Below are 27947 nucleotides of genomic sequence, written 5' to 3'. Positions count from 1 at the left end.
GAAGGCGACAAGGTCGACTTCTGAATGTTGATTGTCCAAACGAACTCCTGAAGCGTCTAGACCGTAGTGGACAGGCTCTGACTGGCACTCGATCTTAACAGGAGATCGTCCAGATATCCCAAGACCGCAATGCCCTGTGCCCACAACAGGCGCCAAGACTTTGGTAAAGACCCTTGGAGCCGAAGCGAGACCGAAAGGTTATGCCACAAACTGGTAATGATCCTCCGCGACAGCGAATCGGAGGTCCCTCTGATGACCCTCGAAAATGGGAATGTGCAGATACGCATCCTTCAGGTCTATAGAAGCCAGGAACTCCCCCGGATTCAGGGAGGCCATCACCGAGCGAAGTGATTCCATGCGGAATTTGCGAACGTGCACGAAGCGGTTCAGCGCTTTCAAGTCCAGAATCGGACGCACTTTGCCCTCCTTTCTGGGCACAGTGAACAGATTCGAATAAAAACCCCAAAACCTGTCCAGATGAGGCACCGGGACGACAACCCCCTGGACGATGAGATCCTGCACCGCCTGATGCAGGACCCGCAACCGCCCTGGGGTCAAATGAAGATTTGAGGGAAAGAATCTGTTCGCCGGCCGTGAAAGAAATTTGATCTTGTACCCTGACCGAATGATTTCCTGAACCCATCTGTCCGTGATTCGGAGCAGCCAAGGTTGGAGGAAATTGTGCAAACGTCCCCCCACCCCTTAAATGGGTGAGGGCGTCCCTTCAGGCAGAGGCGGACTGAGCCGCCGTCCCAGCCTGGCCATATTTTTGTTTGCCGAACCAGGGCTTTTTCTGGCCACCTTGGCCCTTGAAGCGTTTTCCCTTGTTCTGCGCCTTGAAGGCACGAAAAGACCCTTGATTAGGTTTAAAGGAGGGGGCCCGCTTACCGCGGAAAAATTTTCCCTTAAGAGTTCTGGGGCAGCAAAGTGATTTTGCCCCCAGTGACTCCTTTAACCAATTCATCCAAGGATTCCCCAAAAAGGCGAGACCCCGCATAGGGCCTCATTTAGAGCCGCATCGCACAAATAGATGACCCCTCGACAAATCTGATCCACCATCTCCACTGTAGTGGGAGGGGCAGAGTCAGCCACGAGGGTGCGTTTGAGCACCTTAGTCCAATCCGCCAGAGCCTGAGCCACCATTACAGATGCAAAAATAGGCTTGAGCATGGAACCAGCCACCATGTAAGAATGTCGGGCAAGAGATTCCAGCCTCCTATCAGTAGGGTCCCTGAACACCGGGGAGTCCTCGGTGGGGACCAAGGTAGCCATGTTCAATCTGGCCAACGTGTGATGCACTTGAGGAGGCACACACCAGTGTGCAGCCATAGTGGCCGCAAAAGGGTAGAGAATTTGAAACTTCTTAGGCACCACGAAGGTGTGTTTTAAGTTACGCCATAGCTCATTCACCTTATGGTGAAATTCTGCGGGGCAAGGAAAAACCTGCACTGTCTTGTGGGTCCTGTGTGTACCAAAAGAGGACACAAAGCCCGGAGGATTGGGCTCATCCTCCAAACGTAGTGTTTCCTTTACTGCTAGGATCAACTCATCCATAGCTGCGCATTCCTCGGGCGACCCAGGGGGGGAGTCATCCACCCCTGCGACCTCTGCCTCCCCCTCAGACTCTTGCGGGTCCTGAGAAGAGCGAGACCCCGAAAGGGTCACACTACCTACAGCAACCATGTCACACTCAGAATCAGAAGAAAAAGGAAATCCTAGGCCTTTTCCTAGCAGCACATTCAGACATCAGCACATCCATTTTTGACACCAAAGTTGCCACAATAGCCGCCAAATTAGTCTGGTTAGAGGATTCAGAGGACCCTGAAGCCCCCTTAAAAGCTGGAGGGCATTTGTTGTCCTGGGATTCCATAAACAGAAATAAAAAAATTGTGTTTTTTTTTTTGTAAACTGGCCCTTTAAGAGCGCACCGCTGTAAAGACTGATACACAGACCCCCGCGGGGACAAAAACTGACCAGGAATATTGCACAAAGTAGGACAGGAAAAGAACAGCAGGACAGAACCCCACAGTGTGTTACCAGCCCCTTTGGTTGGCTCTGTGAGAAAGAAGGAAGTGATGTCACCGCTGGAGGCTGAACTAGGCTGCAGGCCAAGGGAAAATGGATGCCTATTGAAAACGAATGGGAGGCTTCGGCAAGATGGCCGCCGACATGTGCTCTGAAACGATCGCATGCCACATGCAAGATGGCGCCGCAAGGCATCAAAACCACTACATAGCATGCTGCATGAACGCCCAAAATGAAGCCAGACATGCTGCCCACACTTAAAATGGCGGACAGGCGGTTTTCTAACTTCGAAGCGGTCGCCGCATGTGTCTGCACCTCCAGCACCCTAAAGTGACCTTAGGAGAGGGACCCCCCAATCCCCCACACAGCGCTGCTGTGAGAAAATAAAACCCCCCGCAGGGACCGGGAAAAGGGAGCCCAAAATGCACAGACATAGGGGACACCACAGACACATAGGAATGCCGACCCCAGACAGAGGCCCCACACAGAATGTACTTACCTGTACCCGATGGCGCGGGGTGCCTCATAAAAAGCGGAAACCGCCCACCCTCAGATGGCAGGGGAGTGCCGCCAGCCAGAAACGCAGGACACTAGTAGTGCACGGACGAACCTATGCTGTGTCCAGTGAGGTAGCCACCTCACATGGCTGCATCCCTGATGGACAGGGATGGGTCGTTTGCGAGGCCAGGGCGAACACAGCCTGCAAAACGCTCGATGGCGGGCTGGGACTCCCATCTGGCCCTCTGTCCAGGAAAACCAGGACGGTCAGTCCGATTCCCGGCTCCGCAAACGCCGTCTTCATCCGAAGATCCAACTAACTAGCGCTGAAATAATAAACAGCTATCAATGTAAAGAAAAATGACATTTTCAGAAAATAAATCATAAAAGAAAAAGAGGAAGGCTGAGACTGTAGCCTCAGCACAGGGAAGCATATCCACTCCTAAGCTAGGCAGAAGACAAACGGAATTGGGATGGCTATTGCAGGGGGGTATTGGACTAGAAGGACGGCCCCCATGGGTGTGACTATGTAGATGAATTGTTCTTTTACAAGTCTTATGCCTAGAAACTCCCGTGGAGAGGAAGCAATACCCCATTAGTGAAGACTGTGTGAATGGGCGGCGACTGTCGGAGGACGTAAGAGAAATCTTTTTTTCCCAGATCCTCAGGGAGTTCTTTGCCATGTTGAATTTCCAATGACCAGTATGAGAGAGTGAGAGCGTTAACACCAAATTTAACACACCTGCTCCCTATTCACACTTGAGACCCTGTAACACTACGAGTCATATGACACCGGGTAGGGAAAATGGCTAATTGGGCCCAATTTGGACATTTTCACTTTGGGATGTACTCACTTTTGTTGCCAGCGGTTTAGACATTAATGGCTGTGTGTTAAGGTTACTTTGAGGGGAAAGAAAATTTACACTGTTATACAAGCTGTACACTTACTACTTTACATTGTAGCAAAGTGTCATTTCTTCAGTGTTGTCATATGAAAAGATATAATAAAATATTTACAAAAACATGAGGGGTGTACTCACTTTTATGAGATACTGTGTGTGTGTGTATATATATATATATATATATATATATATATATATATATATATATATATATATATAATATGCACACACATACATACATGCATGCACACACACACATTTATACATACAGTATCTCTCAAAAGTGAGTACATCCCTCACATTTTTGCAAATATTTTTTTCTTTATCATACATCATGGGACACAGAGCCGGTAATCATGACTATCTGGGTTATATGCTACCTTTAGGTGAATGGACACTGGCATCTAATAGACAGGAAGTTCCTCCCATATAACCCCTCCCATACAGGAAAGATATAAACCCAGTGTTGCAGCGCTGCTTTAGTAGGTGTTCTAAATTAATAATAAAAATAGTAGTAATTCAACCAAATGAGTAATTAGTGCAAATGTGCAAAAAATGTGCAAAGTATATCAGTGTGCAAATCTCGCAAGATAAAGCAATAATTATACTATGAATTCATAAATATTAAATCATAAAGTCCATATAATCAATCAAGTGTCCATCAGGTACAGGTAAAGTGCTTCTATGCTTCACTGTGTGCATAAACTGGGGCGATCCCCTTGAGGTTGTCTACTTACCACAATGCGTTTGGTATAAGGCATTCAATGAAAATCCTGCCATGTAGTCACAGCCTCTTCCTGTCAGCCTGGAATCCACAATGTTGTAGGAGAGACGCCGTGATTGGATGGCGAAACGCGTCTAGCGATTGGCTGAGCGGACCTTGACGTCACTTCCGGCCGGTGAAGCGTACTTCACTATGGATGGCCTTTTTTTCCTATGAGGGGACTCGGGATGTAAAAAAGGACCACCATTCAGGATCTCTCCTACAACATTGTGGATTCCAGGCTGACAGGAAGAGGCTGTGACTACACTGCAGGATTTTCATTGAATGCCTTATACCAAACGCATTGTGGTAAGTGGACAACCACAAGGGGATCACCCCAGTTTATGCACACAGTGAAGCACTTTACCTGTACCTGATGGACACTTGATTGATTATATGGACTTTATGATTTAATATTTATGAATTCATAGTATATTTACTGCTTTATCTTGCGAGATTTGCACACTGATATACTTTGCACTAATTACTCATTTGGTTGAATTACTACTATTTTTATTATTAATTTAGAACACCTACTAAAGCAGCGCTGCAACACTGGGTTTATATCATTTAAAGCAGTGGACCTCAACTCCGGTCCTCCGGGCCCACTAACAGGCCAGATTTTAAGTATTACCTTGGAAAGATGCAGACTAGAGTACTGCAATTACTGAGCAGCAAATTATATCACCTGGGATGTATTTTAGTTATCTTGCAAACCTGGCCTGTTAAGTGGGCCCTGAGGACCAGGGTTGAGGACCACTGATTTAAAGGCACTAGCACTTTAATTTGCAGCAAGCAGCTATTGATTTCACAGACATTTTTAATTTATTTATATATATATATATGCACATTACCATAAGCGCGAGGATATACCGTTATACATACAGGAAAGAACCTCAGTTTTTTTGCCAGTGTCTTGGAGGTGGTGGTCATGGCTGTTAAAGCTCTTTGATCCTAAGAATGATGTCCCAGTTTAGGGGCCTTTTTTTCAGATCATATCAAATTCGGACCCACCACCAAACCGGCCATGCTGAACAATGTTACAGGCAGCATAACGTTCTCCATGGCTTCTCCACGTCTGTCACATGTGCTGAGGGTGAACCTGCTCTCATCTGTGAAAAGCACAGGGCGCCAGTGGCGCATCTGCCAATTCTGGTGTTCAATGGCAAATGTCAATTGAGCTCCATGGTGCCAAGCAGTGAGCACAGGGCCCACTAGAGGCAGTTGGGCCCTCAGGCCACCCTCATGAATTTGTTTTCTGACTGTTTGGTCAGAGACATTCACACCCAGTGGCCTGCTGAAGGTCATAAGGTCATTTTGTAGGGCTCTGGCAGTGCATATCCTGTTCCTCCTTGCTCAAAGGAGCAGATACCAGTCCTGCTGATGTGTTAAGGACCTTTGATGGCTCTGTATAGCTCTCCTAGAGTAACTGCCTGTCTCCTGGAATCTCCTCCATGCTCCTGAGACTGTGCTGGGAGACACAGAAAACCTTTTGGAAAGGACACGTATTGATGTGCCATCCTGGAGGAGTTGGACTGCCTGTGCAACCTCGATAGGGTCCAGGTATCGTCTCATGATACAAGTAGGGACACTGACACTAGTCAAATGCAAAACTAGTGAAAAATAGTCAGAAAAGATGAGTGGTGGTGGGGGGGAATCAGTTCAGTGAGACTATACTCTCTGCGGCTACATTGAGAAGCGCAGGATCTGTAGGAGGAATCCTGTTCTCTCTGCTGCAAACTGCTGAGACTCCGGGAGGGGAGTTAGGGGCAGAGACAAGCCCCTTTGTGGCTGAATGGATGAGCGCAGGATCTGTCAGAGGAGTTCTGTCCTCCTCTCTTTAGCCGCCTGCTGAGACAAGGTGGGAGAGTAAATGAGAGGAGTGCCACAGCTGCAGGAGAGGTGCAAGAGCAATGTGAAATGGCCTGGAAGGCTGGATTTGGCCCATGGGCCTTGTGTGACACATGTGCCTTAAAGGAACAGGATCTTAGTTTTTTTTTTTTTTTTAGGGTTACAACCACTTTAAAGATCACACTGCAGAGAGGGCTTTGATAAGGCCTCCACATAGAATTGCAAATGTAAGCAACAAACTAAAACCTCAGTTTTTAATGCAAATTACATTTTTTTTTTTGCTAACTAGTAAGTGTGCAGAAAATTTTTTGAATTGTGTTAAACTGTATTAGGAACTTTTTGGGGAACTACAGTCTTATGGCTTTTGTAATATATATACCAACAAGGTTGAATTACCTGCTTGACACGGATGTGCTTGCAGATTTTGGCATTTTCAGTATGGAATGACTTGGGATTCCAGCTGTATTTCTTTGCTTGTTTCTTCTTCATGTTAACATAGCTTTCATTTTCGATTACCACGTCCTCCGACTCCAGATCATCTAGTTCATTCTCCTCAGTTTGGGTAATTTTATTAACCTCTTCTGTTATTATTGCCCGTTCCTTCCCACCTATAAATACAAAGGCAATGAATGATTAAATTTAGATCAGTACATACATACAGTTATTTGGCATTACATTTACCAGAATTTTAAAACTCTTTATTGTTGGCAAGTGTTCAAGCCTTTACTGTGCACAGCATGTTAATGTGCATTGTGTAAAGGAAGCCTGTCAATGCACCTAAAGCACCAAGAACCCTTTTTTTGGCAAAGCAGTGCACAAAGAAAAAAATAACTTTATATTACTGTGATTCAAAGCTTTAAAGTGCTTGTAAAGGCAATTTTTTTTATTTATACAACAAACATGATATACTTACCTGCTCCGTGCAATGGTTTTGCACAGAGTACCCCGATCCTCCTCTTCTGGGAATACCTACCTGCGCTCCCGACATCAGGCTCAGGTAAACATTAGGAGAGCTGGGGGGGGGGGGGTTCTAGTGTTGGGTGGAGGTGCACTCAGTGATTTTTACCACTAATGCAAAAAATACATTAAGATAAAAACCTCCTGCTTTTTATAAACATCTATCTGTGTATTATAATGCATGCATCACAGAATTCTGAGAGGTTTTGACATTTCAAGCAAGAACATTAAAGAGAAACTGTTTGAGGTTTGAGGAACAGGACATGAACCAGGATGGAGCAGCATAGAATATGCTAAAAGAAAGTGAATGTTTGAAAAGAAGGCTGTGATTATTAGGGGATTATTAACAAATCATAATTACTTCACTGTGCCTATTGAAACTGTGTGTGCTTTACATATCCAATACAGTTATAAACAGGTGCACCTCATAAAATTAGATTATCCTTAAAAAGTACAATTTTCTTCAGTAATTCCATTCAAACAGTGACACTCCTATTATATAGATTCATTGCACACAGAGGGATACATTTCAAGCATTTCTTTTAATTTAGATGATTATGTCTTACAGCTAGTGAAAACCCAAAATTCAGTATCTAAGAAATTTAGAGTATTACATAAGACCAATTAAAAAAGGATTTTTAATACAGAAATGTTTGCTTACTGAAAAGTATGTCCATGTACAGTATAGTATGCACTGAATACTTGGTCGGGGCTCTTTTTGTATGAATTACTGCATCAATGCGGCATGGCTTGGAGGAGATCAGCCAGTGGCACTGCTGAGGTGTTATGGAAGCCCAGCTTTCTTGGATAGCGGCTTTCAGCTCATTTGCATTGTCGGTTCTAGTGTCTCATCTTTTTTATGACAATACCCCACAAATTCTCTGTGGGGTTTAGGTCAGGCAAGATTGCTGGCCAAACAAGCACAATGATATCATGATCATTAAACCAGGTATTGGTACTTTTGGCAGTGTGGGCAGGTGCCAAGTCCTGCTGGAAAATTAAATCAGCATCTCCATAAAGCAGGTCAGCAGAGGGAAGCATGAAGTGCTCTAGAATTTCCTGGTAGAGGGCTGCGCTCACTTTGGACTTGATATATCAACACAGTGGACCAGCAGATGACATGGCTCCCAAAATCATCATGAACTGTGCAAAATGTTGCATTTCATTTGGAAATCAAGGTCCAAGAGTCTGGAGGAAAAGTAGAGAGGAACACAATCCAAGTTGCATGAGGTTCAGTGTGAAGTTTCCACAGTCAATGATGACTTTGGGAGCCTTGTCATCTGCTGGTGTTGGTCCACTGTGTTTCATCAAGTCCAAAGTCAGCGGAGCCCTCTACCAGGAAATTCTAAAACACTTCATGCTTCCTACTGCTAACCAGCTTTATGAAGATGCTGATTTAATTTTTCAGCAGGACTTGGCACCTGCCCAGTGCCCACACTGCCAAAAGTACCAATACCTGGTTTATTGACAATTCTTTTCCCCTGTACCTGGTTAATAATCATGGTATCATTGTGCTGGGATTGGCCAGCAAACTCTCCTGTCCAAAATCCCATAGAGAATCTGAGGAAGATGAGAGACAACAGATCCAACAATGGAGATGAGCTGAAAACCACCATCAAGGAAATCTGGGCTTCCATAACACCTCAGCAGTGCCACAGGCTGATGGCCTACATGCCACACTACATTGATGCAGTAAATTATGCAAAAGGAGCCCCGACCAAGTATTCAGTGCATACTATACTGTACATGGACATACTTTTTTAGTAAGCCAACATTTCTGTATTAAAAACATTTTTTTCTTTTTTATTGGTCTTATGTAATATTCTAATTTTCTGAGATACTAAATTCAGGGTTTTCACTACTCATCAAGATGAGGCCCATCTGAAAAAACAGTAAACACCCTCAAGGAAGGCCAAAAAGCCCCCTAAACAGCAGCCTTCAAAACTTTGCGGCCAAAAGAGGCATCATGCCAGCACATCCATCTTATAAAATTTGGTAAAGGTTTAAACAGACGACCAGGTGGCCGCCTTGCAAACCTGAAGCACAGATGCCTGATGGTGAAAAGCCCAGGAAGCACTAAGCGCCCGAGTAGAATGTGCCCCAATAGGGAAAGGTGGAACCTGACCCTTAACTGAATAAGCCTGCACAACTGTCTGTTTCCATCTGGAAAAGTCACAGCAGACGCAGGCAGCCCTTTCTTTGGACCATCTGTGAGTACAAAGAGCGAATCCGACTTTCGAAAAGACTCAGCAGTCGCCAAGTACACCCTGATTGCCCGAACCACATCCAGAGTATGCATTGCAAATTCCTTAGGATGTTTTGGATAAGGACACAAAGAAGGTCCTCATTTAAGTGAAAACTGGAAACCATCTTCGGCAGGAAGGACGGATCCGGACAAAGTACCACTTTATCCCTGTGAACCACCAGGTAGGGAGAACGACAGGACAACGCCGCCAGTTCCGACACCCTGCACGCAGAAGTGATAGCCACCATGAAGGCCACCTTCTGGGATAAAGTAAGCAGGGGAATCTCCCGAATACTTTCAAAAGGAGAATTTTGAAGAACCAACAGCACCAAATTAAAGTCCCAAGGTCGCACCAGAGGTACCAAGTGTCGTACCCCCTGGATGAAGTTACGCACCAAGGAATGGGTGGCCAATGGCCTTTGGAAGAAAAAATTGCCAAAGGCGAAACCTGATCCTTGATAGTACTCGAGGCCAAACTTTGATCAACTCCCTGTTGAAGGAAAGCCAAGATCCGAGCCACCGAGTAAGAGCAAGGGGGAGTCCCAAGAGACTCACACCACGCAATATATGACTTCCATGTACGATTAAAAATCTTTCTAGAAGTCGCTTTCCTTGCTTTAAGCAGAGTGGGAATCCCCTGTCCTTCAACAGCCAAGCCGTCAAAGCCAGCGACCGTAATGCAGGATGGACGATTGGCCCTTGAGACAGTAAATCCTCCCTGAGAGGAAGCTTCCAAGGAGCGTCTGTGACTAGCCTGGCCAGGTCGGCGTACCAAGCTCGGCGAGGCCAGTCTGGAGCCACAAGAATAACCTGAATCCCTTCCACCTCGATCCTGCGATGAAGTCTTGGCAGAACCTTGAGAGGAGGAAAAGCATACATCAGCTGATACTGACCCCATGGGGCCACCAGTGCGTCTGCGGCCTCTGCTAGAGGGTCCCGGGAGCGGACCACAAACCTCTGTACTTTTCTGTTGACCAGAGCCGCCAACAGATCTACATCTGGAGTGCCCCAACGAAGGCACAACTGCTGGAACACCCCCGGATGGAGGGCCTATTCCCCTGCATCCAAGGCTTGTCGACTGAGGTAATCCGCCTGCCAATTTTCCACTCCTGGAATGTGAACTGCGGAGAGAGCTGGAACAAAGCATTCAGTCCAACGAAGGATGCCTGCCACTTCCAAGGCCGAAAGGACACTTTTGGTGGCCCCTTGGTGATTGACATAAGCCACGGCCGTGGCATTGTCCGACTGAAAGCGCATTGGACAACCCTGCAGGTACTCGGTCCAGTGGACTAGGCAAAGCCGGATCGCTCTCAGCTTCAGAACATTGATCAGTAACCTGGATTCCTACAGAGACCAGACTCCTTCAGCAGAGAACCCGCCGAGAACTCCCCCCCCACCCGGACAGACTTGCATCCGTGGTGACAATTGTCCAATATATAGGGAGGAAGGATTTCCCTTCCCAGAAGTGACCAAACCAGGGACTCCTTGGTCACTTGGCTCAGCTGGATCTGAATGTCCAGGGAATTCAGATTTTTGTTCCATTTGAGAAGGATTTCCTTCTGGAAAGTCCTTGTGTGGAATTGAGCGAAGGGGATCACCTCAAAGAGTGACAACATCAGTCCAAGAACCCTCATAGAGGTCCAAAGGGACGACCATTTGCTGGACAGCAACAGCTTCACCGCAGTCTGAAGTTTTTGGAGTTTTTCTGGAAGAAGAAACACCCTGACTGAGGAGGAGTCCAAAGTCAGGCCCAGGTAGTCCAGTGTCATTGAAAGGGACCAAGGACGACTTCTGAAGGTTCGGAATCCACCCGAACTCCTCCAGAGTTCTCATGGTGATTTCCAAATTTGTTTTCAGCGTCGTAGGAGACTCCGCACGGAGAAGTAGATCGTCCAGGTAACCCAGGACCGATATCCCCGCTGCTGCAACAGCGCCAGGATCGGAGCCAACACCTTTGTGAAGACCGAAGGAGCAGAGGCGAGACCAAAGGGCAACGCCACAAACTGATAGTGATCCTCTCCCACGGAGAAACCGTTGGTGACCTGCAGAGATTGGGATGTGAAGGTAGGCATCTTTTTTTTCTTTGGAGGCCAGGAAATCCCCCTGATGTAGGGAGGCCACCACCGTGAAAACCAATTATATTTTGAATTTTTGAAATCGCATGAAGCAATTTAGTGCTTTCAGGTTCAGGATTGGATGCACCTTGCCTTCCTTCCTTCCTGGGAACCGGAACGATTACCCCTGTTGTACCAAGTCCTATGTAACTATGTAACTATGAACTGCCCCAGAGAGCGCCAGCAAGTGATCCGGGGACAGTCGCACATTAGAAGGGAAGAACCTTACCGGAGGGACAGATCGAAACTCGATCTTGTAACCAGACTGTATGACCTCTTGAACCCATTTGTCTGGTATCCGGGATAGCCACAGGTCCGGGAACCGGCAAAGACGTCCCCCCCCCACCCCAGATACAAGTGGGGGCACACCTTCAGGCCGAGGAGGTCATGTCTGCAGGTCGCTTGGAACCGCCGCAAAAGAGTCTTAAAGGGCTTTGCCATATTGACTGACCCTGAGGGACGAAAAAACTATGTGTGCTGAAAAAGGAGGGACCCCGTCTGCTACCAATGTCCTAACCATTGAAAGCCTGTGGAAGAAAGGTACTCCCCCCCCCCCCGTGACGCCCCTAGTGATGTCATCCAGGGTAGCTCCAAACAGGCGATCTCCTTGAAAAGGCAGATCAGTCAAGGTCTTCTTTGAAGTCTGATCCGCAGACCAGCACTTTAGCCAAAGTATACACCGGAGGACCACTGCCAAAACCAACAGTCGGCCCAATATGGGAGCAGTGTCCAGCGCGGCATTGCAAACAAATTGCAGCCCCTGTACCAGATGGTCCAACAGCTCCTCAAGGCAGAGGGAACTTGTTTCCCCTGAAAATACAAAGCAAAAGAAGGGCGCACCAGCCTAGCGCATTATCCTCAGCAAGTTTATTTGGATAAAATTGTTTAAAATCAAATACTCACAAACAAACAAGAAGTTTCAGGCACATCAATTCCAAACACCTGCCTCCTACCAGAGGATCAACGTCTTTACTGGAAGCAGAGGGCTGACGCGTTTCGAGGCGTTTCCAGATGGTCCAACAGCTCCTCAAGGCAGAGGGAACTTGTTTCCCCTCCAGGTCACAACGTCATAACTTAGCCCATTCAGTCAACATTTGTGTGACAAGGGCAACCGTAAACACCGGTCTCAGTGCAGACCCCGCCAGGGAGTACATATTGCGGGCCACAGCATCTGCCTTCCTATCCTCTGGATCCTTAAAAGACGGGGAATCCTCCACTGGGATAAAGGTAGTCTTATTTAGTTCTGAGACCGGAGGGTCCACTGTAGTTGGTACAGTCCACTTCTTTATCAGGGTCTCCTCAAAAGGGTAGCTTCTAGCAATCCGCTTAGGCACCCCAGTGGAACGCTTTGGATGGTCCCATTCTTTTTTGAGCATGATGTCAAAATACGCGGGAACAGGGCTTGACAATCCCCAGGCGCCAGGTCGCATTTGCGACTAGAATTAGCAACCTGGCGCCTGGGGTGCCCTGCAGAAGGTGTCCTGTCATTTTTGCACGGACTTCCGCGCACGGAGTGCACGGACTTCTGCGCTGTCCGAAAATTGAGGCCCTGGCTTTTCGGCCTCCTTGAGATGAGAGAGGCTTCCAATGGGGAACTGGCGCCCTCTTGTGGTGGCCGGGAGTAATGACTGTTTCCACTGCCTTTTTGTTCTCAATGCATTACCATCTCCCTGTCCAGTTAGTTACCTTTGACAGGGAGTGTGGTTATTATTATTATTAATTTAATTTATTTTTTAAATGTAAAAAAAAAAAATAATATTTTCTTCTTTTTTTTTTTAATTATTAAAAAAAATATATTTCTTTTTTTTTTCCTATTATAAAAAAAAAAAAAAAAAAATGTTTTTTTTTTTTTTTTGTTTTTTTTTCCCCTCATCGCCATGCCACAGCCGAAGGCCCCTTTCACACGGGCTGTCTGATCAGGTCTGCGTGTCAGTTTTTCAGGCAGACCCGATCGGACCCTTCATTCTCCTCTATGGAGCAGTAATCTGCCGCCATCTGATCCTGTCCGCCAAAAGCAGACGGATGGTGGTTCTATTTTCTATCCATCCCGTGGATCGGATCAGATGGCATCGGATGGAAAGAGACAGACAGTCTGTTTTCATCCAATTGCGCTATAGAGGAGAGTGGGGTTCTAGTCGTATTTATGTGTAAATTTAGTATCCGTTTTATTAAATAAAGCTTCGTTGTTAGTTTAAAAAAAAAAAAAAAATGGCTCCTAACTAGAGCCGGCAAAGGTAACCTGCGCCCCAGTCGCAGCTGCGTCCTCTAATTTCAGGGTCTCACGCACAGAAATAACTAGTGCATCCACCAGCGCCTTATCTTGCGCGGCAGTGGAGGTAGAAATGTCATCCTCACTGTCAGAGGAGACAGGGCGCGAGGTAGTGGACCCGGAAGGGAGACCCACGTCTGCGGTGGCCGAGTCAGACTCAGAACCTGAGACATCAGATGAGGCAGGGGTAGGCAGAGGGTGTTTCTTAGCACCTCGCTCTTTAAAGTCCACCTCTACTCAGAACACAAACGCTTCCAGGACCACCGAAATCGCATCGGTAGACAGCTGGGATCTGGAGGGCCCTGCGGCCTCCCTGAGGGGGTCAGGTGGGGACACATGATCTGTAGGGTCCATGTTGCACCAGGGGAACCCGTCAGCAAAGGCTGAAAAATGACACACATTTTTATTTTTTTAAAGTCCCACTGCGCTACAGCGCTCCCCTACGGAGGACAGGCAAACGTGCTGGAGACCCCCAGCAGAGAGAGTGGGCCCTGGAGGTACAGACAGAGACCCATCCCTGCATGATCGTTCGTCCATCGACAGAGGCGCACCCGCCGCCCCCACTCCGGCCTGGAGTGCAGTCCCAGCCCCTGGGAGTAGGCCCAATAGCCCCCTGCATGAGGGAGGGCAGGTAGAGGGGGTGCGGTATAGGACAGAGGAGAACCCAGGATTGTGAGGGTCCGACAGTCCCAGGGAGGGGCCCGGGTCCACCCAAAAAGCCACCAGGGGAAGAGGGGGGGACATTTACTCACCATACCAGGGACACAGGCAGGAGCCATCCCCTGATAGGACCCCACTTCGCTGAAGTGGGGGGGCTGTCGGCCAAAATAGGATCGCTGCGACCTGGCGAGAAATTTAACTTGCGGGGGCCAGTCCCCGTCCAGTGGGACTATGTCACGGCCCACCCAGAGTGGAGCTAAGGCCTGCGCACGCTTGCTGGCCGGCTGGGGCGACCACTGGATCTATACATCCAGCCTGTCACCCAGATCCAGTATAGTTGCTTGTAGAACTCACAGGAAAATCCAGAGAAAAGCGAACTAAAAAAAAAAAAAAAAAATGATCTAGAAAAAAAAAAAAAAAATGGATTTGCCAGAACCAGAGATCACAGCAAGGAACTAGGCCCTTACTCCTGACTAGGCAGATTAAAACAGACATCCTATGCAGGAAGAGAGACAGTATACCCCCTGGGACTGCACATAGGCATAGCCAGAACTTTTTTTCTGCCTAGTGTCCTACTCCTGTAGGGGGCAGTATAACCCTACTGATATGCATCAGAGACTGCGTCCATCAATGAATGATAGAGAAAACTTTTTTTCATAAATAAACCCGTCAGTGTCTGCAGCATCTAACATTACACATTTAAACATTTACAAATGAGCAATTAGTGTTAATGGTTTAAAAACCTTGTTTCAATGTATAATTTATGAGTATATAAAGCACATGGGAAATAATTTAATCATTTCATTTGCAGGTTCTTTCTACTACTAACACAGTGACTGTGGCTTAAAGCGGAGTTCCGGGCACAAGAATCGATCTTTTTTTTTTTGTGCCCGTCCACTTGTTCACCTTCACCTGAAACAGAATTGGATAGTTAGGTTTTTTTTTTTTTTTTTTGTACTCACCTTGTAATTGTAGATCGAATATACTCACCTATTCTTCACTTCCTCCCTCTGCGCCGCGGCTCCGCCGTCACTTCCGGGCTTGCAATGATTCCTGGGAGCTGAACGTCATCGCTCCCAGGAATCAATGCGACAGCACCGGCCCCGCTCGTCACTTCCGGGGCGACGCCGCATTCCCTGCTAAATAGCTTCTGGGCATGCCCAGAAGCTGTGGAGGAATGCGGCGCCGCACCGGAAGTGACGAGAGGGGACGGTGCAGGCGCATTATGGGAGAAGAGGACGCGGAAGAGGATCGCGCCGGCTTCAGCTGCCCACAAGAGAGATGGCAACGCTGTGGAAGAAATTTTATAAGTAAGTATTTCTTCTTGCAGGTAAGTGCGAACCGGGACAGATCAGAGCAGGCATCCTCAAACTACGGCCCTCCAGCTGTTGCGGAACTACACGTCCCATGAAGCATTGTAAAAGTCTGACATTCACTGACATGACTAGGGCATAATGGGAATTGTAGTTCCTGAACAACTGGAGGGCCATAGTTTGAAGACCCCTGGATCAGAGGCTAGCCATTGTGGAATGTGCTAGCCCTGACTGTCCCGGGGGTATGTTTATTGAAAAATGGTTTCTGTGCCCGGAACTCCGCTTTAAGTCTGACTTAGTAGGTAACAGTATATCTACCAGGATAATTGATTCAATTTACACAATCACAGATGCAACAGGTAATGATAGAAATATGGGATCTGTGTTTTAAAAGGTCCAAGGCTGTTATATTTATTATCATTGTTTAGCCTGTCAGGGAATAAATTTAGCTGGAGCAGGCATGCAGCCCTGTAAAATAATAAAAAGGTACCAATGGAAATGACCTGTATATGAACCAAACATAATTTGCCCAGTACCCATAAATCTCTCCAAAACATATCAAAAAAAAAAAAAAAGGTGAAAGTTCAATTCACACACATCTAAAGAAAAACTAAATATCAGGTTTTGGGTGGCAAGTCTATTAAATTATTATAAGCATCTTACTCAAACATATTCTTGTATTAACATACCTTCTGTCGTATGGCTTGGTTTTTCAAAAGAGAGAGGTTTATTAATAATTATATGTGGCTTCCTTTCAGAAGTCACTGGTTGTATAAAAGGTGGAGGTATGCTGAATCTGTGATGTGTGTTCGCAAGCAGTTTTACAATGTCATGTTCATCTTCCAAGCAGGTAACCAAAGAGTAGACAGCTGGTTCACCAGTCTGAGCCAGTCTTAATGCCCTTTCATAAAGATATTCTGCCATATGCAGCCGACAGGCCATGGGAAGGTCCTCATTGAGTGAGTGAATTGCTACCAGTGGTGCTTCATAGGGGTACTTGTTGTCCTTTATGAAACGAATTTCAAGTTCATACAGGTAATTGCTATCTGCATTGGCATTTAGATGAGATGTATCCTTCAAGGTCTGTTTTGGTACTTCATGCATAAATCTGCACTTTGACCCAAATCTGCATGTTTTACCTGTCAAGAAAAACCTGCAGATATTTCTAGGCTGTGACATCAGCAATTCATTGCCATTGTCCTTCCGTGTTGACTTTTGAAGCTTTGTCGTCAGGTAGTCCAGTTCCAGTCCAACTGTCCATACTTTATTTGGTATTCTCTCAATAAATTTCTCCCCACAGATTGAGCTAAGGACAAATGCCTCTTCCTGACGTAATGCCAAGATATCCTCCACTTTAATATCACTGGCAGAATGCATGGCCATGTTTTGGATGCCAAAAGCTTCTGAAAAGCACTGTTGCAGCAAAAATTCTAGAGATGTACCAACTTCTCCATTATGAGTCCTGAGAGCAATCATACATCTCTCTCGATCAAAGCCATACCTGCATCATAAAAAAACAGGTATTAAAACACAAGTATTAACGTACGACTTTGGATCATCACTTTTATCTACCAAAAAAAAAAGACATGAAACGATTATACATTAAGAAACACCAGGCTCCTTCCTGATCCACTTGCATAAATCATGCCAAGGTTTGGATTCCACAAAAATGGAAACTCAATCTCCGTTAGTTTGTCAATGAATAGCTGTAGATAATTAGAATAATGATATGGAACGTCTAACAGCAGCAAAGAGGAACAATTCCGTAAAACGTGGTATTATTGGCACTGAGACTATGGTTCATCAACTATTCTCTCAGGTCATACAGGATCCAGCTCAGGATCCATTAGCTACTCTGCATCTTTGGCTTTCTAGGTGGGAACTGATCCCTGTACCCCCTACTTTTTTTTTTCTCTTTTCTCCTTTTTGCCCTTTTTTTCTCTTCCCCTGCTTTCTCGCTTACTTCTTCCCGATTCTCATATATATTACTACTAAAATGCTCTTTTGGCTCAAGCCTGCATGGAGGGAACCCCCACTAATGCGCTGTGTGGTCAGGAATACTGTGTTCCAGGGGCCTTGTTTTGCACTACCGTTTTCAATTTAATCAGAGCTCTAATGTTTTAGGAGACGTACAAGAAGACACGTTCCCTGATGTGCATTGCTTTTTCATTGCGCTTATTATGTACCTTCCGATTGGCATTGCTCTGCCATGTTAGGCAGACTACCTTTCTGTTGTATTGTACTTTGCTGAAGAACAACATAAAAACTATAAAAAGGAAAAAAATAAATAATAACACACACATCACCAGGCCAACACATACATACATACATACATAATATATAATATATATATATATTGTAAGGGATTAGCTCGGTGGTAGGCGTATGGGTGACCCCTTTGGGGGTGCGTTTTCACAGAGAGATAGCCGATTAGAGGTTGAAAACAAGACTGATTTATTCATGCAATTTACTTCACACAATTGCAAGCATCAAAACAGCCAAAATAAAATAAAAGACAAAATAAATCCTTGCCTCTGTGGGCGGCTACCTTCTCACGCTGGAACCTACCTAAGAAGTCTTTCCAACCTACTGTTGGGCCGACACTGCTGATCCTACAGCAGACACTCAAATGTCCATTTGTTTGCTTTTCACACAGCACAAACATTGTCCATTGAACATGTCCCTTTGTTTTCTTTCACACCGCACATGTTCATTTATAACAGGATCCTTTACTCTTCAGATTCTTCACATTGAACACAGTTCATTTAACAGGTCCCTTTACTCTTCACACTCTTCACATGGAACACTTCTCTTCACACTCTTCACATGGAACACTTTGTCTTCTCACCTTTGAGACGTCTTCACTCGTGGTTACCCTCCTTAGCTTCACATCGCTGTAGGGGGTCTTCTCCCATGCTCACCAGCTTGTCGGGAGGCACACATCCGACTGTCCCCCTCTCCCAGCCCACACGGCGACAGGAGGCAGCAGTCCTTCTCCCATGCCCACACGGCGTCGGGAGGTACACGTATGTCTGCCTTCCTCTCCCAGCCCACACGGCGACAGGAGGCAGCACTCAATAGATTTTCTCTGGACAAATTATAGAGGCCTTGATCTCCTCATTCTGAACAGCTGAATGGTTTTCAACTTCCTGCTGGCTCTTTTTGCAGCCAACACCCTATAGTATCAGTGAACTTTTCAAAGCAGGTGGGAATGTGTCTCCTCTCAGTGACTACATTCCCAGATTTACCTGACTTCCTGTCACATACCCCCCCCTCTTGTTTCAACCCTAGGGTTGGGACACATATTTCCAGGCACGCATGTGTCAGGCACTGCTGACTCACTGATAAGCCTCCTATTATCCTCAAGCTTCCGGATGAAACTGTTTCTGTCATCTTCACTGACAGATTTCTCATAAATGCCACACAGTTTGTCTCTCATCTCATATACACATTCTTCAACTGCATTTTTGGCATAATTTTGCTCCTTCTCGTTTCTGTCATCTTCATTGACAGCTTTCTCATAAATGTCAGACAGCTTGTCCCTCATAACCGTCTGTCCAATCCACCATGGAGGACCGTGATCCATAGGCAACTCAATTGGGCTAGTCTTAAGGTCTTCAACATTCTTAAGACGCCTCTCTCTGCAATCCATAAATGTTTTCCACAAAACTTTGAGAACCTTTGCTTCACTAAGGTTTGTTCCAAGTAGGGACTCTTGACATCCCTCTGTGACTTGAGTTGCCTCTCCATACAGCTGTACACAATCATTGACTTTTTGTTGTAAAAGGGAATGATCTTCCTTCTTGAGCTTTGCTTGCTCTAAGATGCTGTGCAGAGGATTTTCCAATTGAGACAACAGGCTGTCACACATTTCTTCAAAGTGACCCCTGTTCCTTTTCCCAGAGACATCAATATCATTCACCAAACATTTCATATTCATAGGCAGATCTGAAGCATTTGCACTCATCAACTTCTTAAACTTTTCGCCCTCCTGAGCGAGTCGCAGTAAAGGCCTACTATTTGATTTGATATTCAGTTTATATTTCTTGCCAAACTCTTCACAGAAGTAGCCAACCAGAACATCATCAACTTTCCTTCCACCAACATAGGGGTTAAAGGCAACAACACAGTTGAACCCAGCGATCTGGGTGGTATCCATTATAGACCTCCTCTCTGCATCAGTGAAGAAGCATGGAACTGCAACACATTCTTTTACAGGTTTCTTCAATGCACTTTCTGCTGAACTATTTGACCGCTCAAGGTCACCTAGTTCTTTTTCTCTATCTGAATTCCACATGGAATGCATCTCAAGATCACGATCAAACTTCTGCCATCCGTCTTTCACCAGTTCCATTTTGGAAACACTCCCTGAAAGGCACTTATTCATTTGCTTCACGTTTTCACCAACAGTCTTAGTTTTCTCCACTAGGTTTTCAGCCTGAACTGAGAAATCACCACATTTCTTACTCAGCTCCTTTGTTTGCTGAAGTTCTAATGATACATTTTCCAATGCTTGAAGTTTTTGAAGGAACGGTTTATTCCAAAGGGGTGATTCAAGCCACATGTCGTCACATTTCTGAGGCTCACTCAGGACAGACCCCAAAACACTGATCCTTTTAAAAACTGCATCAGGCACACTATCCCCTCTTTGGGACAGATCCTCTGTTGCCTGGAATTCCTCTTCCAGTTCCTGCAACGGAATCTTCATCTCTTCTACTTGCTGTTCTAAGACTCGCTTAGACTTTTCTAGCTCCTGAACGCTTTTCACAACATCATCCTTGGAGCTGACCAAATCTTCCATTTCTGTACACAGCTGTTGGTTAACTCTTTCTAGTTCAACTTTACACTCTAGAGCTTCCTCCAAGGAGCGAGCCAAGAACAGGGCTTTGCTCTCGTTATCACGCGCCTCCGCTTCTGCGCGGGCGCGTTCTTCTGCATATTTTGCAGACACAGTCTTCTCTTCACCAAGCATCTGATCAAACTTCTTTTTCACATCTTCAACACACTGTAATGAACCAACGCTTTCTTCCATGCGTTTTTTCATATCCGCTATCTGAGCTTGCAATGTTGCGACTTGCTCTGATAGGTTTTTCTTTGCTTCCGCCTCCTCTTTTAATTGTTCCAGGAAGCCATTTTTCTCATCTTCCATTTGTTTGAGCTTTGTGCTAAAACTCAGCCTTTGACACCTCTCTTCCTGTAAGAGTTCCTGCGTGTCTTGCAGCTGCGATTCCAAGATAGAAAAATCTTCCGCAATTTCTCTAGATTTGCTGTCTGCTTGAGAAAGCTGATTTGTAACATTGTCCAACTCAACCTGCAGTCGGTTTGCCTTCTCTGACAGCTTAGCACACAATCGGTCACCTTCTGACACCTTGACTTGCGATTCCAGAAGCTGTGCCTCTACTTTTTCCCTCTTATGTTCACAATCTCCTTTTCCCTGCATAAGAGCCTTCACCTCATTGGCTAGTTTCTGGGAATGAGACTGTAATTCTGCCACACAGGCTTCTTTCTCCTTTAACTGCTGCTGGAAACGTTGGGCTTCACCTTTCCAACTTTCACAGTCTGCACGTAATTCATCTACCACATTGCTCAAAGTAGTGAGCTCATACACAGTACTCAGTAATTTAGCCTCTCTTTCACTTTTCTCTTTGTCGCTGAGAGACAATGTCGCTTTCAGAGCCACATTCTGTTCCTGCGACTCCTGCAGGTCTATTTTTGTAACTTCCAAACACTGAAGACTTTTTTCCAGCTGATTACGCAACTCCAACATTTCACACATGCTTTGCTTCTGCAAAGTCTGAATTTCACTTTCCTTTTCCATGAGGATGGTATCTTTCTCCATTATAGTCTCTCTGCGTTTTTGCAACTCGACCAAAAGAAGAGCAGTGGATTCTTCCCACTGTAACACATGAGACTTGAGTAGTTCATTCATTTCCTGCAAGTTTCTATGCTCCATTTTAAGCAATTCCAAGGCTTGTTCCTTTTCTTCCATTTTCCGTTGCAAGGCATCCAACTCAGCCCTGCACACATACTCGGTTTCCTCCAAACCGATGGCCTCCATTGGCTGCTGGCGTCTCTGTTTCCAGCCTGCCATGCTCTCTTGGTGATCCTTTTGTTGAGCTGCAAAGCTCCGTTGTTTCAGCATCTCCCCCATTTTGGGTTTACTTTTCATCTGAGAACCCTGCGTCTCCAAAGCAGTTTCATTTGCCCCAGTGTTGCTAGGGACAACAACTTTTCTCTTTAGCCGATTCCGTTCAGGCATGGATGGGGCTGGTTCAGACGGTAGCATCCCCTCCATCCATAGAATCCGGTCTCTCATTTCATCTATCTTTGCATTTTTCAGGCGTTTTGAACGCCCCATCTTCAATAACTCCACAAATTTTTCACAGTCCAGCAAAAAAATTTTCAGACCACTGTCTCTTTAACACATGTAGTTGTTCTCTCTCTTGCAAGATCTCTTTTCCTGCGCACACAGTTTGTGCAGTCACTTGCACCAGACACAACAAAGTTCATCAAATAATTTTGAGACCGCTGTCTCTTTAAAACACTTTTTTTTTTTTTTCTGTCAGGATCTTCTCTCCTGCACACATAGATTGTGCAATCTCATGCACCAGACAAAGTTCATCAAACATTTGCACTTCCTTGCAGGGATCTCTGCTTATGCCCACTGCATACCTCCACCATATGTAAGGGATTAGCTCGGTGGTAGGCGTATGGGTGACCCCTTTGGGGGTGCGTTTTCACAGAGAGATAGCCGATTAGAGGTTGAAAACAAGACTGATTTATTCATGCAATTTACTTCACACAATTGCAAGCATCAAAACAGCCAAAATAAAATAAAAGACAAAATAAATCCTTGCCTCTGTGGGCGGCTACCTTCTCACGCTGGAACCTACCTAAGAAGTCTTTCCAACCTACTGTTGGGCCGACACTGCTGATCCTACAGCAGACACTCAAATGTCCATTTGTTTGCTTTTCACACAGCACAAACATTGTCCATTGAACATGTCCCTTTGTTTTCTTTCACACCGCACATGTTCATTTATAACAGGATCCTTTACTCTTCAGATTCTTCACATTGAACACAGTTCATTTAACAGGTCCCTTTACTCTTCACACTCTTCACATGGAACACTTCTCTTCACACTCTTCACATGGAACACTTTGTCTTCTCACCTTTGAGACGTCTTCACTCGTGGTTACCCTCCTTAGCTTCACATCGCTGTAGGGGGTCTTCTCCCATGCTCACCAGCTTGTCGGGAGGCACACATCCGACTGTCCCCCTCTCCCAGCCCACACGGCGACAGGAGGCAGCAGTCCTTCTCCCATGCCCACACGGCGTCGGGAGGTACACGTATGTCTGCCTTCCTCTCCCAGCCCACACGGCGACAGGAGGCAGCACTCAATAGATTTTCTCTGGACAAATTATAGAGGCCTTGATCTCCTCATTCTGAACAGCTGAATGGTTTTCAACTTCCTGCTGGCTCTTTTTGCAGCCAACACCCTATAGTATCAGTGAACTTTTCAAAGCAGGTGGGAATGTGTCTCCTCTCAGTGACTACATTCCCAGATTTACCTGACTTCCTGTCACATACCCCCCCCTCTTGTTTCAACCCTAGGGTTGGGACACATATTTCCAGGCACGCATGTGTCAGGCACTGCTGACTCACTGATAAGCCTCCTATTATCCTCAAGCTTCCGGATGAAACTGTTTCTGTCATCTTCACTGACAGATTTCTCATAAATGCCACACAGTTTGTCTCTCATCTCATATACACATTCTTCAACTGCATTTTTGGCATAATTTTGCTCCTTCTCGTTTCTGTCATCTTCATTGACAGCTTTCTCATAAATGTCAGACAGCTTGTCCCTCATAACCGTCTGTCCAATCCACCATGGAGGACCGTGATCCATAGGCAACTCAATTGGGCTAGTCTTAAGGTCTTCAACATTCTTAAGACGCCTCTCTCTGCAATCCATAAATGTTTTCCACAAAACTTTGAGAACCTTTGCTTCACTAAGGTTTGTTCCAAGTAGGGACTCTTGACATCCCTCTGTGACTTGAGTTGCCTCTCCATACAGCTGTACACAATCATTGACTTTTTGTTGTAAAAGGGAATGATCTTCCTTCTTGAGCTTTGCTTGCTCTAAGATGCTGTGCAGAGGATTTTCCAATTGAGACAACAGGCTGTCACACATTTCTTCAAAGTGACCCCTGTTCCTTTTCCCAGAGACATCAATATCATTCACCAAACATTTCATATTCATAGGCAGATCTGAAGCATTTGCACTCATCAACTTCTTAAACTTTTCGCCCTCCTGAGCGAGTCGCAGTAAAGGCCTACTATTTGATTTGATATTCAGTTTATATTTCTTGCCAAACTCTTCACAGAAGTAGCCAACCAGAACATCATCAACTTTCCTTCCACCAACATAGGGGTTAAAGGCAACAACACAGTTGAACCCAGCGATCTGGGTGGTATCCATTATAGACCTCCTCTCTGCATCAGTGAAGAAGCATGGAACTGCAACACATTCTTTTACAGGTTTCTTCAATGCACTTTCTGCTGAACTATTTGACCGCTCAAGGTCACCTAGTTCTTTTTCTCTATCTGAATTCCACATGGAATGCATCTCAAGATCACGATCAAACTTCTGCCATCCGTCTTTCACCAGTTCCATTTTGGAAACACTCCCTGAAAGGCACTTATTCATTTGCTTCACGTTTTCACCAACAGTCTTAGTTTTCTCCACTAGGTTTTCAGCCTGAACTGAGAAATCACCACATTTCTTACTCAGCTCCTTTGTTTGCTGAAGTTCTAATGATACATTTTCCAATGCTTGAAGTTTTTGAAGGAACGGTTTATTCCAAAGGGGTGATTCAAGCCACATGTCGTCACATTTCTGAGGCTCACTCAGGACAGACCCCAAAACACTGATCCTTTTAAAAACTGCATCAGGCACACTATCCCCTCTTTGGGACAGATCCTCTGTTGCCTGGAATTCCTCTTCCAGTTCCTGCAACGGAATCTTCATCTCTTCTACTTGCTGTTCTAAGACTCGCTTAGACTTTTCTAGCTCCTGAACGCTTTTCACAACATCATCCTTGGAGCTGACCAAATCTTCCATTTCTGTACACAGCTGTTGGTTAACTCTTTCTAGTTCAACTTTACACTCTAGAGCTTCCTCCAAGGAGCGAGCCAAGAACAGGGCTTTGCTCTCGTTATCACGCGCCTCCGCTTCTGCGCGGGCGCGTTCTTCTGCATATTTTGCAGACACAGTCTTCTCTTCACCAAGCATCTGATCAAACTTCTTTTTCACATCTTCAACACACTGTAATGAACCAACGCTTTCTTCCATGCGTTTTTTCATATCCGCTATCTGAGCTTGCAATGTTGCGACTTGCTCTGATAGGTTTTTCTTTGCTTCCGCCTCCTCTTTTAATTGTTCCAGGAAGCCATTTTTCTCATCTTCCATTTGTTTGAGCTTTGTGCTAAAACTCAGCCTTTGACACCTCTCTTCCTGTAAGAGTTCCTGCGTGTCTTGCAGCTGCGATTCCAAGATAGAAAAATCTTCCGCAATTTCTCTAGATTTGCTGTCTGCTTGAGAAAGCTGATTTGTAACATTGTCCAACTCAACCTGCAGTCGGTTTGCCTTCTCTGACAGCTTAGCACACAATCGGTCACCTTCTGACACCTTGACTTGCGATTCCAGAAGCTGTGCCTCTACTTTTTCCCTCTTATGTTCACAATCTCCTTTTCCCTGCATAAGAGCCTTCACCTCATTGGCTAGTTTCTGGGAATGAGACTGTAATTCTGCCACACAGGCTTCTTTCTCCTTTAACTGCTGCTGGAAACGTTGGGCTTCACCTTTCCAACTTTCACAGTCTGCACGTAATTCATCTACCACATTGCTCAAAGTAGTGAGCTCATACACAGTACTCAGTAATTTAGCCTCTCTTTCACTTTTCTCTTTGTCGCTGAGAGACAATGTCGCTTTCAGAGCCACATTCTGTTCCTGCGACTCCTGCAGGTCTATTTTTGTAACTTCCAAACACTGAAGACTTTTTTCCAGCTGATTACGCAACTCCAACATTTCACACATGCTTTGCTTCTGCAAAGTCTGAATTTCACTTTCCTTTTCCATGAGGATGGTATCTTTCTCCATTATAGTCTCTCTGCGTTTTTGCAACTCGACCAAAAGAAGAGCAGTGGATTCTTCCCACTGTAACACATGAGACTTGAGTAGTTCATTCATTTCCTGCAAGTTTCTATGCTCCATTTTAAGCAATTCCAAGGCTTGTTCCTTTTCTTCCATTTTCCGTTGCAAGGCATCCAACTCAGCCCTGCACACATACTCGGTTTCCTCCAAACCGATGGCCTCCATTGGCTGCTGGCGTCTCTGTTTCCAGCCTGCCATGCTCTCTTGGTGATCCTTTTGTTGAGCTGCAAAGCTCCGTTGTTTCAGCATCTCCCCCATTTTGGGTTTACTTTTCATCTGAGAACCCTGCGTCTCCAAAGCAGTTTCATTTGCCCCAGTGTTGCTAGGGACAACAACTTTTCTCTTTAGCCGATTCCGTTCAGGCATGGATGGGGCTGGTTCAGACGGTAGCATCCCCTCCATCCATAGAATCCGGTCTCTCATTTCATCTATCTTTGCATTTTTCAGGCGTTTTGAACGCCCCATCTTCAATAACTCCACAAATTTTTCACAGTCCAGCAAAAAAATTTTCAGACCACTGTCTCTTTAACACATGTAGTTGTTCTCTCTCTTGCAAGATCTCTTTTCCTGCGCACACAGTTTGTGCAGTCACTTGCACCAGACACAACAAAGTTCATCAAATAATTTTGAGACCGCTGTCTCTTTAAAACACTTTTTTTTTTTTTTCTGTCAGGATCTTCTCTCCTGCACACATAGATTGTGCAATCTCATGCACCAGACAAAGTTCATCAAACATTTGCACTTCCTTGCAGGGATCTCTGCTTATGCCCACTGCATACCTCCACCATATGTAAGGGATTAGCTCGGTGGTAGGCGTATGGGTGACCCCTTTGGGGGTGCGTTTTCACAGAGAGATAGCCGATTAGAGGTTGAAAACAAGACTGATTTATTCATGCAATTTACTTCACACAATTGCAAGCATCAAAACAGCCAAAATAAAATAAAAGACAAAATAAATCCTTGCCTCTGTGGGCGGCTACCTTCTCACGCTGGAACCTACCTAAGAAGTCTTTCCAACCTACTGTTGGGCCGACACTGCTGATCCTACAGCAGACACTCAAATGTCCATTTGTTTGCTTTTCACACAGCACAAACATTGTCCATTGAACATGTCCCTTTGTTTTCTTTCACACAGCACATGTTCATTTATAACAGGATCCTTTACTCTTCAGATTCTTCACATTGAACACAGTTCATTTAACAGGTCCCTTTACTCTTCACACTCTTCACATGGAACACTTCTCTTCACACTCTTCACATGGAACACTTTGTCTTCTCACCTTTGAGACGTCTTCACTCGTGGTTACCCTCCTTAGCTTCACATCGCTGTAGGGGGTCTTCTCCCATGCTCACCAGCTTGTCGGGAGGCACACATCCGACTGTCCCCCTCTCCCAGCCCACACGGCGACAGGAGGCAGCAGTCCTTCTCCCATGCCCACACGGCGTCGGGAGGTACACGTATGTCTGCCTTCCTCTCCCAGCCCACACGGCGACAGGAGGCAGCACTCAATAGATTTTCTCTGGACAAATTATAGAGGCCTTGATCTCCTCATTCTGAACAGCTGAATGGTTTTCAACTTCCTGCTGGCTCTTTTTGCAGCCAACACCCTATAGTATCAGTGAACTTTTCAAAGCAGGTGGGAATGTGTCTCCTCTCAGTGACTACATTCCCAGATTTACCTGACTTCCTGTCACAATATATATATATATATATATACATACACACACACACATTCACACTGTACACCATTTAGCAGATACTTCACAGTGAATTCATAGACTGAAGCACTATTTTATCTGGCTATACCTCAACGCAGAGCCAAAGAAAAAGACTGGAAAAGAAAAATTTCTTACAGCTTTGACACCCTGCTGTAGGGGTGATTTTTGTTTGCAGTGTGCCATCGACCGAAAGCTGCTCCTGCAACCGATTTGAAGCAAAGATTTGAAATAGAAGTCACCATTGTGAAAATTAGGGGGAAAAGAAAAAAAAAAAAAAAAAACACACAAAAAGCAGAAGGAATTGGTTGACGGGTATCGTTCTTTCTGCTGAAAATTTTCTCTACTCCTTTGGTAAAACATGCAATATTTCAGGGCTGTTCTGGTGTGCAGCGATTCGCTTTTCCTGGGGACTC

At 45.5% G+C, this 27947-nt stretch overlaps 1 protein-coding gene across 1 annotated transcript in view; it reads right to left on the bottom strand.

The window, feature by feature from the left end:
- DHX57 (DExH-box helicase 57) overlaps window positions 1-27947 on the bottom strand; it is a 295697-nt gene that overhangs the window by 218128 nt on the left and 49622 nt on the right. Inside the window, exons 5-6 of the mRNA XM_082251986.1 lie at window positions 16287-17098; window positions 6436-6647 (exon numbers count right to left, since the gene is read on the bottom strand). Of these exons, the coding sequence (XP_082108112.1) occupies window positions 6436-6647; window positions 16287-17098 (1024 nt within the window). The remainder of the gene's footprint in view (window positions 1-6435; window positions 6648-16286; window positions 17099-27947) is intronic.

This window comes from Pelophylax lessonae (genome assembly GCF_965119305.1).
Source record: "Pelophylax lessonae genome assembly, chromosome: 3".
Taxonomy (NCBI): Eukaryota; Metazoa; Chordata; class Amphibia; order Anura; family Ranidae; genus Pelophylax; species Pelophylax lessonae.
The sequence above is the reverse complement of the archived record's forward strand: the minus strand, read 5'-3'. Positions and strand labels throughout refer to the sequence as shown.